General features: G+C 49.6%; 1 protein-coding gene across 4 annotated transcripts in view; it reads left to right on the top strand.

Moving 5' to 3' along the window:
- The first annotated feature begins 10,522 nt into the window (after positions 1-10,522).
- Positions 10,523-19,103, top strand: part of LOC115096823 (DEP domain-containing mTOR-interacting protein-like) — a 34,203-nt gene continuing 25,622 nt past the window's right edge. Inside the window, exons 1-2 of one of the 4 annotated variants that reach the window (XM_029611965.1) lie at positions 10,835-10,943; positions 12,197-12,314. Coding sequence is in view for 2 of the 4 variants with exons in the window: in XM_029611967.1 (XP_029467827.1) it covers positions 10,858-10,943 (86 nt within the window). In the remaining 2 variants the exon portion in view is untranslated. Of the gene's footprint in view, positions 10,944-11,057; positions 11,684-12,196; positions 12,315-19,103 lie in introns of those variants that run through there. The other 3 variants (XM_029611966.1, XM_029611967.1, XM_029611963.1) reach the window with 3 other exon arrangements.

The raw sequence follows: 19,103 nt of genomic DNA, 5'->3' as shown, positions 1-19,103 counted from the left end.
TCAGATCAGGGGCTCCCAGCCCTTTTGACCCTACAGAAACTGGTCATTTCAGACATCTTGGCCCTCAGGAAGTTCTCAGTCCTTTCAGAGTGACAACCAAAAAGAGGAACTGGTTCGGGCTCAAGTTCAGCCTGAACTTCCCAATGAAGTTTGGCCAACCCATCCACGGGACAAGGAGATTAGGGGGCCGACTATCCTTCTTCTTTCAGCGGTGGGTTGAGATCACATCGGACAAATGGGTACTGGACATCATATGAGAAGGATTCGCTCTGGAATTTCGCAGCATCCCTTGGGACATGTTCATGATGTCACCTTGCCACTCCCAGCACAAGAAACTGGCAATGGAATCTATGTTGATAAGCCTCCTCAGTTTGAGGGCTAACACCCCCAGTACCTACACCCTAGCAAAATATGCGGTGTTATTCAATCCATTTCAACATACCCAAGAAGGAGGGTTTATGTCAACCCATCCTGGATCTCAAGAGCGTCAATTGTCATCTGCGGAATAATTCACTTCTGCATGGAAACTCTTTGCTCCGTCATTATGGCCGTACACCCAGGAGAGTTATTAACCTCCCTGGAACTCTCGGAGGCCTGCCTTCATATCCCAATCCATCAAGACCACCAAAGTTTCCTATGCTTTTAGGTACTGGGCTGCCATTATTTCTGAGTGTTGCCCTTCGGCCTGGAAACCACCACCCGAACATTCTACAAAATTATGGTGGTTGTGGCGGCAGCAGCGGCACTGAGGAAAGAAGGGATCCTGGTGCACACTGTGCACCCTTACTTAGATGACTGGTTGATCCAGGCAAATTCATTGGAAGAGAGAGTCTCCAGGTGACCAGCAGGGTCAGGTCCCTGCTTTAGGAACTCGGTTGGGTTGTGAACATGGGCAAGAGTAGCCACAAGCCCTCCCACTCCTTAGAGTACCTGGGAGTCTGGTTCAACACCAAGCAGGACAAAGTCTGTTGATGAACACAATGCACCCCAGGGGATGGCGCTATCTCCAAGTCCTCAGCCTGATGGCGTCAATCCTGGAGGTAGTATCATAGGTGAGGGCACACATGTGGCTACTCCAACGTTCCCTGCTGTCACGTTGGAACCCACTGTTTCAAAACTACTCCATTCGCCTCCACCTACTGATGGAAGTATGTTCTTGGCTCCAGTAGTGGCTACAGGAAGTTCACTTAAGCAAGGGTAAAGCCTTTCCCCACCAAACTGGCTAGTCCTTACGACGGACTCGAGCCTCCAAGGGTGGGGAGTTCACTGCAGGAATTGTGACAACACCAGCGTGATGGACCAAGGAAGAAGTGCACTGGAACATAAATGGCCTGGAAGCACTCGCTGTCAGATTAGCGTGTCTGCAATTCAGCCACAGGCTCCAGGGACAGGCAGTTCCCGTGATTTCGGACAATGTAACAATGGTAGCATACATCAACCGCCAGGGATGAACCAAAAGTCACCAATGTCTCTGGAGATAGACCCTCTTATGGAATGGGTGGAGTTAAATCTACAAGGGATCTTGGCCTCCCACATCGCAGGAAAAGACAAAATCAGAGAAGATTTTCTCAGCAGAGAGAGTCTGGATCCAGGGGGAGTGGGTGTAGTCGACCAGAGCCTTCCAGCTCTTAGTAGTTCACTGGGGCCTCCCATCCACCAACCTACTGGCCACATCTCACAATGCGAAGGTCCCCAGATTCTTCAGTCGCAGAAAAGATCAGCGCTCTCAAGGGATCGATGCCCGTGGATAGAGGTGGACTTACCATATGCCTTCCCTCTGAGGCCTCTGCTAGGCAAGGTCATTCGCAAGATCGAACATCACAGAGGATTAGTTCTTCTGGTGGCTCCAGATTGGCCTAGATGCCCGTGTTATGCAGAGACTTCTAGTGGAGAGCCCCCTATGCCTCCCCCCCCCCCCCCCCCCCCCCCCCCCCCACCCAGGGACCTCCTCCAACAAGGTCCAATCCTTCACGAGGACCCAACTCTGTTTTGTCTCATGGTCTGGCCCTTGAAAGGACTCGCCAGATGAAGCGTGGATATTCGGTGGCTGTAATCGCCACCTTGCGCTGCGCATGGAAATTCTCAACATCCCTGGCATACGTGTGGATCTGGAGAATATTTAATGCCTGGTGTGAAGAACGCAGGGTGCCCCCACGGACGATCAAGATCCCAATGATTCTGGAATTTTTACACGACGGCCTGTGCAAAGGGTTTTCCCCTCAATTCCTTGACGATCCAGGTTGCGGTTCTCTCCTGTTTCAGGGGTGAGGTAAACTGAACCCGCCTGTCGATACATCTAGACTTGGCCCGTTTCCTGAAAGGGGTTAAACACCTCCATCCACCCTTAAAGTGGTCAGTCCCCCTATGGAACCTCAATCTAGTACTGGATTTTTTGCAGGGCCTTCTTGGCTGCAGCGTAGTCTGCCTCTATGCCTGTTAACGCTGAAGACTGTATTCGTGGTGGCAATATTCTCAGCTCGTTGTATCTCCAAACTACAGGCACTGTGATAGCGGGAGCCGTTCCTTCGCTTTCCTTCAGGAATAGTAGAGCTTCACATTATTCCTTCCTTCTTGCCAAAAGTAGTCTGGGAGTTTCACCTGAACCAGTCCATTTCCTTACTGTGCCTTGATAGACACAAGAACATAGAAGACTATCACCACCTACACCACTTAAATGTCAGTAGGGTGTTAATACGGTATCTGGAACGTTCAGAACCGGTGTGCAAGACTGAGTGCTTGTTTGTTCTGCACGGTAGATGGAAACAAGGGCCAGCGGCTTCATGAGCTACCATAGCTCGCTGGATCAAGGAACTAAACATGGGAGCTTATGTAGAGGCAGGGAAGCCTTTACCCCTTCAGGTTAAAGCTCATTCCACTAGGGTCCAGGTAGTATCCTGGGTCGAAGCTAAGCTACTGTCTCCTGTTGACAGCTGGTGAGTAGCCATGTGGTCCTCCTTACATACCTTCTCCAGGTGCTATTGCCTAGATGTCCAGACCCGAGAGGGCGCAGCCTTTGCAAGGGTGGTGCTAACTGGACCGTGGGCAGCCTCCTGCCCCGTTTGGGAGTAGCTTTTGAACATCCCATTGGTCCTGAGTTCATCTGGCTACCCACTAGGAAATGAAGAAATTGCTTACCTGATAATTTCATTTTCCTTAGTGTGGACAGATGGACTCAGCATCCCGCCCACGGCTGCCCAAGAACGGTGCCAGGGAATCACCCATGAGGTGAATCTTGATTCCAGGAGGTTGTGGGTAAGCTGTTGCTCTATCCCTAGATGAGGGCATCTATAATATTGCTGGGATTCAGTGCTTATGTTTGGTTGAGTATAATTACGGTCACCGATTTTTTTAATCATTTTTAATCACGTTAAGTTGTATCCAAGTTTTTGAATAATAGTTGGTCCATTGTGGCTTTTGAAGAGAATACTGAATGGCTGAGCTCACTGCAGGGCTGTAGCGAGGGTGACGTTAGCTTGGAAACTGACTCTTGTCTCCATCTGCTGGCAGGGGAGCATAAACCCATTGCTCCAGAGTCCATCTGGCTACACTTAAGGAAAACACAATTATCAGGTGAGCAATTTCTCCATTAATTACTGTAATAGTTTATGGATTTACCCTCTAGGAACTTATCCAAAGCTTTTTTTAAACCCAGCTTGGGTCTTGGTTGGTCTGGTACAGCCATGAGCGACATCTCACTGGATCCTCTATTTTACTTTAAAGCTCCTTTATGTCTTTAATTCTGTATTTATTTTCCCTTCCTGCTTGCCAAGATTCAGGATGACACAGCTTGCCTGCTTATTACATTTAAATCCGATTAAATGAATGCAGGGTTGAATTGGTGGGGAAGCAGGGTGCAGCGCCGTTCTGGCACTTCTCTTCAGGCTTAAGAGGTAGAGGAGCAGGGATGCCCTGTGCCAGGCAGCCTGCAGGGAAGGGGAGGCGGGGGGATGAGCCTGCAGCACACAGGCGCTGATGCAATGTTGGGCGCTCAGGCTAGCGCCCAGCTTAACCCGTGAGTGGATGCGCCAGGCTAACACCCGCTGCTGTCCAAAACGCACATCCAAACATGTGTAGCTAATAGTGCTTATCACATGTAAATGCCATGTAGATGAGGCTGTTAGCTATTGCCTCCAATGCAAAAAATTGCCATGTGTCCGACGTGTACTTGTTAACACGGCAAATTTAAGTCCTGTCCCCGAGCTGCTGTTGAGCCTTGCTGCACGGCAGGGGCTCACTAAATAAATAAAAAAATTCTTCTTTCTCTGGTTCTTCCTACCTTTAGTATCTGCGTGATACCAAGTAGAGGAGCCACCGAAAGCAGCAACCTGAAACAAAAGTTGTGACGGCCGCCAGCTTAGGAAAACGGATGCTGAATCTACCAGTGGCCGTTTTCCTAACCTCCGGCTGCACGCCCTATGCCAAGCACGTGCTAGGGACGCACGGTTTATCCTTAGTGCACACTTTTTAGCATGGCACCTCCTTACCATACTGCAGTGGGTGCTCAGGAGAGGTGGCTGTGCACGCATTACAAAAACAAACCGGGCGCCCGGTTTGGTCGCATTTGTATTTACGCATGGCTTACTGCAATGGCCCCCGCGGGAAGAGAACATCCACTCTGCTCCCTAATCCAGCTGCTCGCCTCCTGTACTGCAGGCAACAGAAGGGGAAGGGATGACACTGCAGAGCAGACTCCAGGCAGGGTAGGAACTAGCACAGGTTTGAAATTTAGGAGCAGGCGAGCCCGTTGTCAAGGCTTTTAAACTGTGCCAATTCATCCCCTTTTTTGTATTGTCTACTGTGGCCTTCCTTTCTGGCAAAACAACCCAGAACCCCATCCTGCCATTTTTTTCTGGGACACGAAAGAGCAGAGCTGGCAGCTTCTATCTGTTCTGATTCCCCTGCGGAAAGAGAACAGAGCCCAGTGCGTGCATGGATTATTTATCCCCCCAGCCTGGGGAGGAAGCCGAGAAGAAGAGAGTTGTGTTGGAGCTGCTTCCCCTGAGACACGAGGGCAGCCACGTAGCGTTGAGGTGGGTATGTGTGGCTTGAGAGTGCAAGCCTGATCCCGCTCCTGTCCCTTTGCACAGATCACACCAGATCCTGGCCACCCCCATGTCTCCTCCCCCCTTCCAAGTTTGTTTTATTTATTTAAGTGTTTTTATATACTGTTGTTTGGAGCTGGCCTTTACAAGGGAAACAACAGTACATGGAACAGCTAACAGGTACAATGAAACGAACGTAAATAGGATACAATTTGAGACTGAATGTAAACAGGATATAAAGTGTGAGTAAAAACAATAGTATACATGTCAGAAAAGTTCCTTTTTCTTGACAAGTTAAGCCCTGAGTTAATGGAATCGCTGCTAAAAAAGAGGAAGGTGCAGTTTCTGGAAGCCAATGGATTGCAAGATCCAAGGCAGCTTGGCTTTAGCAGACGTAAATCTGATCCATTTCTTTGGGTGAGCAGAGAGTTGGAGCGGGGCGAGTGCTAGATGATGTAAATTTCAGTAACGCCTTTGCCACTGTTCTGTATAAGAGCCTTATACGTGAGTGCCCTGGGTATGGGTCCCGCAGTGACTGAGTGGGAGGTGACAAAGGCTAGCGGTAAATGGCGTTTTCTCTCCGGAAAGGAATATTACTAGTGCGCTGCCACAGCGGTTGGTTCTTGGACTGCTTCCTTTCAACATTTTTGTAAGTGAGCTTAGGGAAGAGCTATTGGGAAAAGTTTGTACTGATGTGGTTGATACCAAAATCTGCAACAGGGAACACATCCAGCAATATGCAGAAAACCTGAGGAAGGTTCTAGCAAAGGACCAGGGGGCACTCACTGAAGTTAGCAAGTAGCACACTTCAAACAAATTGGAGAAATTCTTTTTCACTCAAGGCATAATTAAGTTCTGGAATTCATTGCTGGAGGATGTGGTTATGGCATTTAGTGTAACTGGGTTTAAAAAAGGTTTGGATAAGTTCCTAGAGCAGAAGTCCATAAACTATCAAGCAATAAGGATTGGTAGCTTGGGATCTCTTCATTTAACGTTTGGGTACTTGCGACTTGGTTGGTCACAGTTGGATACAGGATCATGGGTTTGATGGACCCTTGGTCTGACCCAGTATGGCATGTTCTTATATTATGTACCTTGAGCGTGGTTTAAGTTCAGGTACCTAAGATTTAATGTTAAAAAAACCAGAATAATTGCCTTTGGGCTGCAAGAACCCAAGTATAGTGAGAGAAACTCTTTGCATAAAACAAGTGGTAGCTGGGGGTGATTGTATCGGATGATCTTAGGGTGGCTAAACAGATGCAGATGGAAACAGTAAAAGCCAGAAAGCTGCTTGGCCGCATAAGGAGAGGAAAGGTCTGCAGAATAAGGGAGGTGATATTGCCCCTGTGTAGGTCCCTGGTGAGACCTCACTTGGGATACTGAGCACAGTTCTGGAGACCCCACCTTCAAAAGGATAGAAACAGGATGGAGTCGCTCCAGAGGGAGGCTACTAACATGGTCTTTGTTCTGAAGCAGATGGGAAGAGACTTAAAGATCTGAATGTGTGCACCCTAGAGGAAAGGTGAGATGTGAAAAAAACATTTAAATAACTCTGAGGTATCCATGCACAAGATGTGGGCCTCTCTCAACAGAAAGGCTATGGGAAGAGGGTAAAAGTGGGGTAGACGAGCAATCTAAGGAAATATTTCTTTCCAGAGAAGGGGGTGGATGCATGGAACATGCGGTGCTGGGGGTTAGGCAAGGACATAGGACAGTATCTGAATTCAAGAAAGCATGGACTGAAGCCGGTGAGAAGTGGGAGGGATGGTTTTGTGCTGTCACGTTTCGATGTAATTTGTTTAGGCTGATTCTGCATCCCTTGCCCCTACCATCCACTCTCCCCCTCCAAATTTCTGAAACATCCATCCAGTTTCATTCAAATTTCTGTCCCGGATCATAGAGCAGGCTGGGACTACCCCTCCCCTCTGCCTTTAAGACCCCCGACCCATACTCCCTTTGTATTTGCTAGGCCCGTTCATTTCTGTTGCATTGTTAAGGACGCTGAACTGTACAGTCTGGGAAAACAAATAAGCAGAGGGGTAACTTAACCAGAAAGCCTGCTGCTACACTTCTGATGCAACTCCACCATTTCTCTCTGCTTCAGCGCTAGCGGGGGAAGGAAATTGGACTCCAGCAGTAACCAACAGGAGCCCTGACCTTGGCAGGCTGAGTAACTGGTAACTATGGGAGCTTGCTGGGCAGGCGTTAGCTCCTCCTCTGCTGTCATTTCTCTATGTTTCTGTGACGTTGGAGCACCTTGTGATGTCATTGAGCATTTTTAAAGCTGCCCTGCCATTGGTTGATGCCTGTGGGCACCAGCTGCCTCCATTTCTTACCCAGTTTCTATAGGGAAAAGCTATGTCTAATGTTTAACATAGAAACATAGAAATGACGGCAGAAGAAGACCAAATGGCCCATCCAGTCTGCCCAGCAAGCTTCACACATATTTTCTCTCATACTTATCTGTTTCTCTTAGCTCTTGGTTCTATTTCCCTTCCACCCCCACCATTAATGTAGAGAGCAGTGATGGAGCTGCATCCAAGTGAAATATCTAGCTTGATTCGTTAGGGGTAGTAGCCGCCGCAATAAGCAAGCTGCACCCATGCTCATTTGTTTTACCCAGACTATGTTATTAGCCCTTATTGGTTGTTTTTCTTCTCCCCTGCTGTTGAAGCAGGGAGCTATGCTGGATATGCGTGACGTATAAGTCTTCTCCCCTGCCGTTGAAGCAGAGAGCCATGCTGGATGTGCATCGAAAGTGAAGTATCAGGCACATTTGGTTTGGGGTAGTAACCGCCGTAACAAGCCAGCTACTCCCCGCTTTGTGAGTGCGAACCCTCTTTTCTTCTCCCCTGCCGTTGAAGCAGAGAGCTCTGCTGGATGTGTGAAGTATCAGTTTTTCTTCTCCCCTGCCGTTGAATCCGAGAACTTTGCTGTATATGCATTGAAAGTGAAGTATCAGGCTTATTTGGTTTGGGGTAGTAACCGCCGTAACAAGCCAGCTACTCCCCTCTTTGTGAGTGTGAATCCTTTTTTCCTCATTTCCTCTTGCTGTTGAAGCTTAGAGCGATGTTGGAGTCACCGTAAGCCTGTGTATGTTTATTTAATAAGGGTATTGACTCCAGGCAGTAGCCATCATTCTGGCGAGTCACCCACTCTTCATTGGCAGCCTCTTGACTTTATGGATCCACAGTGTTTATCCCACGCCCCTTTGAAGTCCTTCACAGTTCTGGTCTTATTAATGAGAAACTTATTACTCAGAATAAGTTCTGAGTAATAAGTTATTACTCAGAAACAGTTCTGGTCTTATTAACGAGAAACTTATTACTCAAAGTTGTATAAACAGTGTTGTGATGCCCCTATGCAGATTTCTATAGCAGAGAATTCCTGTAGGACCTGACAAAGGGAGAGTCAGCCCTGGAAGTTAGTCAAGTAATATAAGAGCTCATTTTTCCCCTAGAGCCAGAATGAGAGAAAAGCCTCCATGGATCAGGCCCGCACTTCAATAAAAAGGTATCACGGTCTAGTTTTGGTTTTCTGTGTATTCAAGTGGACTAACTGGACAACCAACCTTCTTTGTAGCAAAGCAGGAAGGTAGAAACCTTCAAGCCTGCCCTTTGTGTTCGGAATAGCTTTGGCTCAGCTTGCATTGCTGGCAGAGGCGCTGAAGCGGGGATGGAGCATGGCAGGAGCAGTGCAAGTGAGTTAGTCACCTACCCCAGCCCCTGGGCAGGAGAGCGAGCAGGGTAAATCCTAGGCCCAGGCTCCCTGCAGTACTGAAGCTACGCGTGCATCTGAGACGCTCAAAAACCCTGCCTAAGTTCAGTTTGCCCGCGGTCCTGTACCCAAACAAGCACCTCAGCACTAAGGCTGGTGGGCATAGGTGGAACAAATGCAAACTTCCATCCAACCCAAAGCGGGTTTACTTTAGAAAGCTCAGCGTTACTTCTTAAAACAACTTCTGCTACCGTTTTCAGAAAGAATAAATGTGAGCGAAGGGCAGGGCCCCTGTGCTGCTGGTGAGAGCTGGCCCTTGCTGCTGGTCTCCCCACTCCCACTGCAGCAGCACAGGGTCCTGGGCTCCTCTGCCGCCTCCTGCCACTCTGGGATGCTTCTGCTCCTTGGACCTCTGGCAGTGGGGATGATGCACACCTGCGGTATCTCGTGAAGACCAGACGGAAGCTCTCTATAGAGAGGGGAATGAACAGTACATGTGAGAGCCTGAAATTACATTCAACCTACTCCAGCTTTTAGTGATGTTCAATCAGAGCAGGGGGTGCGCAAGCTCCAGGTGGAGACCTTACCCCGAGTCAGGCTCCACTGGGACGTGAAGGGCCAGGAGCTGTAAGAGGGGGGAGGGATAGGGAAGGCGCTGGCTACTTTTGCATGAAGACTGCAATGTTCCCATTTTCTCACCAGAGGCTGCTTCCGATGGAAACGAAGCTCAAAGGATGAGTGGGAAATTGTTGGACTTACGACAAAAAATGAAAAGCAGCGCAGCCCAAGACGATGCCATACTGGGTCAGGTCAAGAGGCCCTCAAGCCCAGTCTCCTGTTTCCAATAGTGGCCAATCCAGGATCCGAAGGGTCGGAGCAAGCCCATGCCTCTCATTCCAGGGATAAGAAGTGGATTCCTGCGACTGCACCTTTTAAGTGTCAGTGGGCTGTGACCTTGGCTTCCTTGGCTCTTATGCCCTGGGCTAGAAGCTTCCATCTGCCCTGGCAGGCTCCAGCCTCCTCTGAAAAGCCCCTTTAATCTGCAGTCCTCCTGGACAGAAAGCCCAGGGCTGCTGCCCAGCCACTTTCCTACGTGTGGCCGGGGCCAGGGCTGCCTGCAAACCATGCAGAGGGAAGCCTTGCCCGCTTCCCCCGGCAGGATCGGATTACGCGGCGAAGGCTCCTCCTTCCTGCAGGATAAAGAGGATCCGTAGCGCCGCCTGCCGGCGGGGAGCCCGAGAGAAGCCTTGCCCGCTTCCCCCGGCAGGATCGGATTACGCGGCGAAGGCCCCTCCTTCCTGCAGGATAAAGAGGCTCCGCAGCGCCGCCTGCCGGCGGGGAGCCCGAGAAAAGCTTTGCCCGCTTCCCCCGGCAGGATCGGATTACGCGGCGAAGGCCCCTCCTTCCTGCAGGATAAAGAGGCTCCGCAGCGCCGCCTGCCGGCGGGGAGCCCGACAGAAGCTTTGCCCGCTTCCCCCGGCAGGATCGGATTACGCGGCGAAGGCCCCTCCTTCCTGCAGGATAAAAAGGCTCCGCAGCGCCGCCTGCCGGCGGGGAGCCCGAGAGAAGCTTTGCCCGCTTCCCCCGGCAGGATCGGATTACGCGGCGAAGGCCCCTACTTCCTGCAGGATAAAGAGGCTCCGCAGCGCCGCCTGCCGGCGGGGAGCCCGAGGGAAGCCTTGCCCGCTTCCCCCGGCAGGATCGGATTACGCGGCGAAGGCCCCTCCTTCCTGCAGGATAAAGAGGCTCCGCAGCGCCGCCTGCCGGCGGGGAGCCCGAGGGAAGCCTTGCCCGCTTCCCCCGGCAGGATCGGATTACGCGGAGAAAGCCCTCCTTCCTGCAGGATAAAGAGGCTCCGCAGCGCCGCCTGCCGGCGGGGAGCCCGAGGGAAGCCTTGCCCGCTTCCCCCGGCAGGATCGGATTACGCGACGAAGGCCCCTCCTTCCTGCAGGATAAAGAGGCTCCGCAGCGCCGCCTGCCGGCGGGGAGCCCAAGGGAAGCCTTGCCCGCTTCCCCCGGCAGGATCGGATTACGCGACGAAGGCCCCTCCTTCCTGCAGGATAAAAAGGCTCCGCAGCGCCGCTTGCTGGCAGGGAGCATGGAGAGCGCCGGCCTGGGGCTGAGGCGGAAAGCGGCGGAGCGGCAGCACCGAGCCGAGGTCCTGCTGGCCGGCGAGCAGCTCAGGTAGTGCGGGGACGCTCGGCATTTAGCAATATTAGGCAAGTGCATTGCAGTGGGGTTTGCTTTTCGTTTCGGGGTTTGCTTCGTTTAATCCGTTTCACCGTTTCTTTCTACGGCAAAATAGCCCCACCCTCCTGCGGAGCCAGGACCCGGGCGCATTTCAGGTCGCTTAGGGTTTTGTCTTTCTTGCTTTTTCTGAAACGAGAGTCCGAGTGGCTTCACTTCACTTCACTTTTAAGCAACCTGCAAGTGGTTCACGTTTCTTAACGAATGCGCCCCCCTCCTCCTCCCGCGAAGCCGGACTGGCAGGGAAGGTGCGAGCCACCCAAGCACTGGAGTGGGAAGGCTCGGGGCACCTTGGATCCTAAACCTCTCATTGAAGCCTGAGCTTTCCCGGGCAGTGGCCGCGTTTCAGAATAAACGGTGAGGGCTTGCACTCATGGGGCAGGTTCTCGTGCCTCCCTGGTAGAGCCAGGGTTGTTGGGGGTGATCTCGCCGCCTCCTGCACATCGGAGGGTGTAACTTCATGGGCAACTTATCAAGGTGCGCTTGGAAGCTCTTCTTCATCGGGCCAGTGGCACCCACTATACCTGGAACTCTTTCTGCCACTTTTTCATGGTCTCTGGTGGTACTTAAGGATCTTGGCTTTCTCCATACGATCTCGAGAATGGTTGCTGCCTACTGATGCCCCTATGGGCAATGCCCGTCCTGAGTTCCTGTCTGTGGGCATAAGGATGTCCCAGGTAATCCCGATTACTGCATTCCCTTCTGTTACCTTCTGCTTCCCGCGCTTCTTTGCTATGTCCGTGTTGTAAAGTTAGCCTGGCTCCACATGACTAAGCCATGGCTCCTTCTTGTACCGTTCTGTGTCCAGGATGTCCCAGGTAATCCCGATTTACTGCTTCCTGTGTTTCTTTGCTATGTCCGTGTTGTAAAGTTAGCCTGGCTTCACATGAATAAGCTGTGCCTCTTTCTTGTACCATTCTGTGTCCAGGATGTCCCAGGTAATCCCGATTACTGCGTTCCCCTCTGTTACCTTCTGCTTCCCGCGCTTCTTTGCTATGTCCGTGTTGTAAAGTTAGCCTGGCTCCACATGACTAAGCCATGGCTCCTTCTTGTACCGTTCTGGGTCATCACCACATCCTGTCCAGCAGTGAGACGGGTGACACTTTCCTCTTCTGTCCCGCAGAATCTGCATTTGTCCCTTTTACCATCTTCTCCTTTCTGAGAAGACAAACATGTTTTTTGTTTTCCAGCTACGGGGTTTTAGGACAAAATAACACTGCAAAGAAGGGATTCAAAGTCTACAAATCTTGGCACGATGGGGGAAAAAAGTGAAATATCTTGAAAAAGTCCGAAAACTAGAAACATCAGGTCAGTAGTTTTGAGAGCAGAGTTCCGACAAAATCATCTTTGCTTTACTAGTGTGGGGGAGGCAGTTGCGTTTTAGAATAAAAATGTACCCCTCCCCCCCAGAGCAAGACAGGTAGATGGCAGTAGGGGAGCTGAAATAGCTGCCTGCCTTCCCCCCCCCCCCCCCACACGCAAACAGGGAGGGGGAGATTCTGCACTGGAGTGCATGCCCGCATGCCAAGAGCACCAACTGCCAGCCCAGACCCCCATTTCATGCTGGAAACTAAGGAGGTAACATCCGTTCTCCCCAAGCTGTAATGCTGTATGCATTCTGAGCACTCAAGGTCTTCATCCAATAATGGAATCTGCTTGGAAAACGGATAGAAATTAAATTTCTCAAGTGACTTGTCGGACTCGGGACTCGGACCCCACCACCCTCTCTTACAAATGTGAATTATTCACGCTGCATGGTTTCCCTGCTGGTTTACATGAGCTCTCGTCACGTTGCTACTCCTGTGAGTCTCCATGCAGGATGCTGAGATGCCATGTGCAGGCGTCGCACTCCTACGTGTAAACTATGAAGAGCTGAGAATTCAGGGCAGGGGACTTTAAAAGAAAATAACAAGAGTTAGTTTTACATTTGCCAGAGTCCCTATACTCCAGCAAATGTAGAAATATAACTCTATCAAGACAAAAAAGAATGGAGAATTAGGAATGTGACAGAGGCAGTGGCAGAATTGAGAAACAGGAAGTTAATACCTTGAGAAATCCAGATCACAAGATCTAGAGCAAAACTATGAAATCTGGTCTAAGGCTGATTTTTTTTTTTTTTTTATATCAAGGCCTGGTGTGTCTATCAGATTTCCTAGTTGGCACATGTCAGTTCATGAATTGTGACCCTCCTGGTGGGGTTTAACTGTACCGTATGTACCATCTGCTCGTCAGTTTTGCTGTGCACTATTCAGATCTTTCTCTTTGGTTGCACCAAATATCAGGAATGATTTCACCAAGGATCTTGGATTTGTGCAAAGATATTTTTTGTTTTAGGGAGAAGCTCAAGACCTGGCTGTTGTCTATGAACTGATGATCATTCATTGGTGTATGATAGCTGATTGCTGGATAGAAGAATTACAGAGATTGAGACTTTAGGATGTTTTATCATGAACAGATCTATTAAATCTGCTACCTCCTATAGGAGTCTTTGAATATTTTATTAGATCAATATTCTGTTTTTCAGCCACTTCAAAGTGGATAGTATCTCTGTCCATTCATGTTATGGTTTTAGTTGTGATAATACTGTTTTGGTTTGTCTGTGATGTTTGATTAGTTGATATGATGTTGACCTTGATGCATTTTTATGCATCTGTACACTGTGTTTCGATTGTTCAGCTAAACTGGAGAAGTTGTGTGTTTTTGTTTTTTTTTTTTTTTAATATAAAGTAAATATTTGTACAGTGTGTGTCTTCAGCAGTTAATGGAGACTGACAGCAGCTACCTGGTCCTAACTGGTCAATGACTTGCTCCTTCCTGGTCAGTCCCTAGCTTTCCTGAATTGCATTACTGTTTGCCACCTGGACCGGGAGGCCGTACCCTGCATTCACTCGCCCACACTCTCATATCTCTCAGCCTCGTTCCATGGCTGCTTGTCTTAATGTCCTCTCCACTGGAAAATGTTTTGTACGTTGTCTGCATCTGAATGGGACGTAGCAAGATACCCTTCCTGGGAATATGCACAAGGCAGACTTTCATCGTAAGCTTGTCTTTTTATGTTGTGTGGGGTTTTTTTTATGTGGATTCTTCAGATTATTTAATGTTTGTTTCATCTTATTTGCTGAACTTAAACATTACATTTGAAAACGAGAAACATCGTCCTCCTTAACTTTTCTGTGGGGGCTTCTGTACCAAAAGGGGTTTGTGGTTGCCAGTGGCTCCTGGGCACTGCCAGCTCAGAGACCGGTAGCAGCATGTGTGTGTGTGTATATATATATTTTTATAGCTGTAAAACCGTGTGCCAGCCTTGGGGCAGGAGCAGCTAAGAGCCATGGCTGCTCCTCTTTCTGTGGGAGGCCCCTGGGGCTGGGGTGATTTTTCAGGTCTCTTAGAATGACTTGCTATCTGGTTTGGGTGTAATGAGCCAGCCCTAACATTGGCCTCATTCCTTGCATGTTGACGTTCGGTGTTTCTGCCACGTTGGGTACAAGAGCACCCACATCCCCACCCTGTCTCATTAGCGCCTCCCTCTCTGTCCTGTTACACTGCTGCTCCCCACCTCCTCTGCTGCTGCACTTTCCATGCTGTCTCAGCTTCCATTGTGGTGCTTACAAGTCCCAAATATAATTCAATTCCCAGGCCCCCTCCCTCGTGTTTTCCTCCCCCCCCCCCCCCACCCAAGCTTTGCTGCTATCCACATGGCCAGTTGTCCGAAACGTCCAGCAACCCAGGGGCAACGGAACTCAACTGGGCAGGGACAAACAGACCAACCTCTGCCCCTATCCCTCCCAGCATCTTATTGGCTGCTGTCCTGGCCGTAGGCGCCCACCCTATTCTGCCACCTTTGCAGCCAGCTCGTGTTGGTCACATCCTCTCCTCTCGCGTACATCTTAAGGTCACTTCATGCCTCACGCTTTCTATTGCTCACTTGCTTCGGTGACCCTCTGCCCACCGTAATGTGTGTGGTTCTTGTCCTCGGCGGTGTCTGCACTTTCTGTCTCTGAGATAAGTCTGTTTGGAAATCATTTATGTTTAAATGCGCATTTGCTCCTTTCCAGACCTATCTAGGACAGATTCCTATACAAGCTCTCCCAGCATTCAACAGTAAAGAAGAACATCACAAAATCTTATGTTTGCTTTATAGGAGAGGGAATTGCATAAAGTCCTCATGAGCTAATAATAGCTGAATTGCTAGTAAACTTTTCTTAAAGCTCCAGAGTCACTTTCAGGCCGATACAGTACAGGTTGCTCCGGCGCTCACTGTTAGCCTGCTCTGGACGCGTGTTTTCCCTTACCCCTTATTCAGTAAGGGGAGGAAAATGCGCGTCCAACCCGCGGCACCTAATAGCGCCCTCAACATGCAAATACATGTTGATGGCCCTATTAGGTATGCGTGCGGGATACAGAAAGTAAAATGTGCAGCCAAGCCGCACATTTTACTTTCAGAAATTAGCGCCGACCCAAAGGTCGGCGCTAATTTCTTCCGGCACCGGGAAAGTGCACAGAAAAGCAGTAAAAACTGCTTTTCTGTGCACCCTCCGACTTAATATCAAGGTGATATTAAATCGGAGGTCCCGAAAAGTAAAAAAAAAAAAAATTTAATTCGGCCCGCAGCTGTTGGGCCGAAAACCGGACGCTCAATTTTGCCGGCGTCTGGTTTCCGAGCCCGTGGCTGTCAGCAGGCTCGAGAACCAACACCGGCAAAATCGAGCGTCTGCTGTCCAACCCGCTGACAGCCGCTGCTCCTGTCAAAAAGGAGGCGCTAGGGACGCGCTAGTGTCCCTAGCGCCTCCTTTTCCCTGTTTTTACTGCGTCACCTAATTTAAATACAGAATTACGCACACCGGCGAAGGGCCGGTGTGTGCGCCGGGAGAGCAGGCGTTCATCCGCCCTCCCGCGGACTTTACTGAATGGGCCTGTTAGTCAGCTGCTCCCATTAGCTGCTAATATAGCACTGTCTGCAGGAGCATGGGGGGAGAATCCAGCTGTGGGTGTTTGAGGGGTGGGTGGAGTCGAATGACTTAATACAGAACTTGGCGCCCAATGTGTCTTGTGTAGGGTTTGATATGCTCCAGGCAAGCAAAGCTGCCATCCTTATGCCAATTAAAACATTCACTTTCCAATTGTGATTCTTCTCCTCGTGTGTTAATTTGCTGTGTACTCCTGGCAGTGACTTTTTTTTAACTTGGGATTGGCACTGCGCACATTGAATATGAGGTCACAAATGCACCGAATGATGCAGATCTCAGGATGTGGGATACTTTGTGATTCTCTTTTCAGCTTGGAGAAGAGACGGCTGAGGGGGGATATGATAGAGGTGTTTAAGATCATGAGAGGTCTAGAACGGGTAGATGTGAATCGGTTATTTACTCTTTCGGATAGTAGAAAGACTAGGGGGCACTCCATGAAGTTAGCATGGGGCACATTTAAAACTAATCGGAGAAAGTTCTTTTTTACTCAACGCACAATTAAACTCTGGAATTTGTTGCCAGAGAATGTGGTTCGTGCAGTTAGTATAGCTGTGTTTAAAAAAAGGATTGGATAAGTTCTTGGAGGAGAAGTCCATTACCTGCTATTAAGTTCACTTAGAGAATAGCCACTGCCATTAGTAATGGTTACATGGAATAGACTTAGTTTTTGGGTACTTGCCAGGTTCTTATGGCCTGGATTGGCCACTGTTGGAAACAGGATGCTGGGCTTGATGGACCCTTGGTCTGACCCAGTATGGCAGGTTCTTATGTTCTTGTAAACCTGGCAGCTGCCAGGTTTATCTTACTGCAAAGCTTCCTAAACTGTGGGTCAGGATCCCCAATGGGGTCATTTTTTTGATAAAATCTTTAGCTGGGGGTCACGGATGCCTGAAATGGCAGCGCTCAGCAGCAGTAACGTGCACTGCATGAGGAGGGTTCAGGGCCTGTAGCGTTGCACTGGCTCACAGGCCCCTTGCTGACGCTTTACTAACGCTGCTGCCATGAGGGGAGGGGAGGGCTGAATGTGCCCGGGTGGGTGGTGATTGCCACGGATCCCCCCTCCTCACCCAGCACTGAACCTACCCAAGAGAAAAGTGTTGCCCCTGTCATCAGCCTGCCCTCGCTTCTCACCCTTTGCCATCCACCTTTTAGCCTGGGGAGCAAAGGAAAATGTCCTTGGCCCTGATCCAAGGGAATGTTCGGGGAGAGAGGTTTGAGGGTGGGATTGGCTGTGGAGGGTGAGAGGGGGGTATTGAAGACTGACTGGAAGATGGAGGAGATGCTGGGGGGGTGGTAGATTTGACAGGAGGAGGAGGTGATAGAGAAGGGATGGGATGAGAGGATCAGTTGTGGGTTGTAAGAAGGGCTTGGGGATGAGGGGATCAGCTGGAAGGGTGGAGTGAGAGAGGGGGGTCTGCTGGAGGGGGTGCGGGTTGCAGTGGGGCTGAGAATGGCTGGAGTGGGACCGTACCCCTGTTGTCCTATGAGGTCATATTGGCTAAAAGTATGGGAAGCCCTGCCGTACAATGTTTCACTAATTTTACGCTTGATGTGCACTTAACATCTGGCCAGGGATGATCTTGGATAACTAAATGGAGCATGGTCCTTACCACGGGCGGCGAGTGCCTGGCAGGGGAGGATTTCTGGGGACGTTTGTACTCCCTGTACCCTCGCGCTCTCTTCCTGACTGCACAGCCGTCTCGTGACCTTCCTCTGCCTGCATAACTGGTGGAGCTGGTTTGGGCTGTGCAGGGGTTCCGCCTCGTTCTGTGACAGAACTGCTCTTTCTCTTGCCACTCGTCAGGTCCGGTAAAGGTGGGAGTTTATCTGGGTTTGAAGCAGCAATGTGAACGAGCATAAAATGAACCCCTTCCCCTGCTCTCGGTGAACACATTAAAAACACAAGCTCTCGAGTTCTATTTCACAAAACTTAAAATTTGATCACGGTCCTATGGGTCAAACTCTACCCTCCCCTCCCCCCCAGTATTGCCCTTTGCCAATGACAGAAATTCCCCTGCCTTCTCCTGCCTGCTTCAGTGATATCAAACTGTGCCACTGCAGCCATAGGCACTGTGAGGTCAGACTGCACTGCAACATCCGTGACGGAGTCGGGGCATTAGGTGAATGTAAGCTCCCGTCTGGACAGAGAAGTGAAGGAGAGCATGAGGTTAGGATTGACCTGGTCTCACGGGCAGGCACTCTGCTTCCTTCCTCTTGTAACCGTCTGTTTTTCTGTCAGTAAGGAGGTCCAGACAACTGATCCGCAAAGATAGACTTTTATTGCCAGCAAGATGCAGCTAAGACAACGGCTTAGTACAACTGCATGCCACGCCCCCTTCGGAGCAAACCTTTATACACTTTACAGTTCTTATCTTTCACACATGCGTTCTGGTTTTGCTGAACAAACATTTTACAAACTGCTGAGCAAGCAATAGCTAGCGTGGTCTCTAGTAGGTGTAGCTTATGATCAGACTATTGTTTCGTCATTTAATTGACGGGTTAGACATTCGCGATAGCGTTCGTATTAATACAATACAAAATATAAATCCAAAATGGAGTTACGTTCACTAAACATTAGTGCGTAAGTACGTCATTACGTATTAGGTTCCGTTTGCGTTGCAAATGTTAGTAAATCAAAATGGCTGTGCGTTTCACTGCAGCATGATGAGACGAGAGGCGTCACAGCTGTGCATTGTTCAGGGGTTCATGGAATCGAACTCCTTCATTCCCCCCTTTGATACTTCAACGACGATGTATAGTGGAAGTATCACTCGCTGCTGTTAAGTAACTGAAAAGAGAAGCAAAAAATTAATACTAATAACTGTTAAGGTGGACCCTAAAATGTTACTAGGTCGTTGGTTTCTTCACGGGTTTGAGACGGATGGGCCCTAATGGCGTCAACCCCCTTTGTAGCCCGGCTTTCCCTAGTAACAAAAGTGGTCCTATCGGTGGATTAGGTGGTTTTAGAGTTTAGTATCAAAATAATCATTATCAGAATCAAAAGAGATATCATCAGAGTCAGAACCATCAGAATCAGGGAAAGTAGAAATTGACACATACTTATTGATCATCATAATATGTGCTGCAGCCCTGCGATCAGCAATGGTTTCAATCATAGATCGTAGATTTC

This window comes from Rhinatrema bivittatum, chromosome 8 (genome assembly GCF_901001135.1).
Source record: "Rhinatrema bivittatum chromosome 8, aRhiBiv1.1, whole genome shotgun sequence".
Taxonomy (NCBI): Eukaryota; Metazoa; Chordata; class Amphibia; order Gymnophiona; family Rhinatrematidae; genus Rhinatrema; species Rhinatrema bivittatum.
This window is presented reverse-complemented; position numbering and strand designations above follow the sequence as displayed.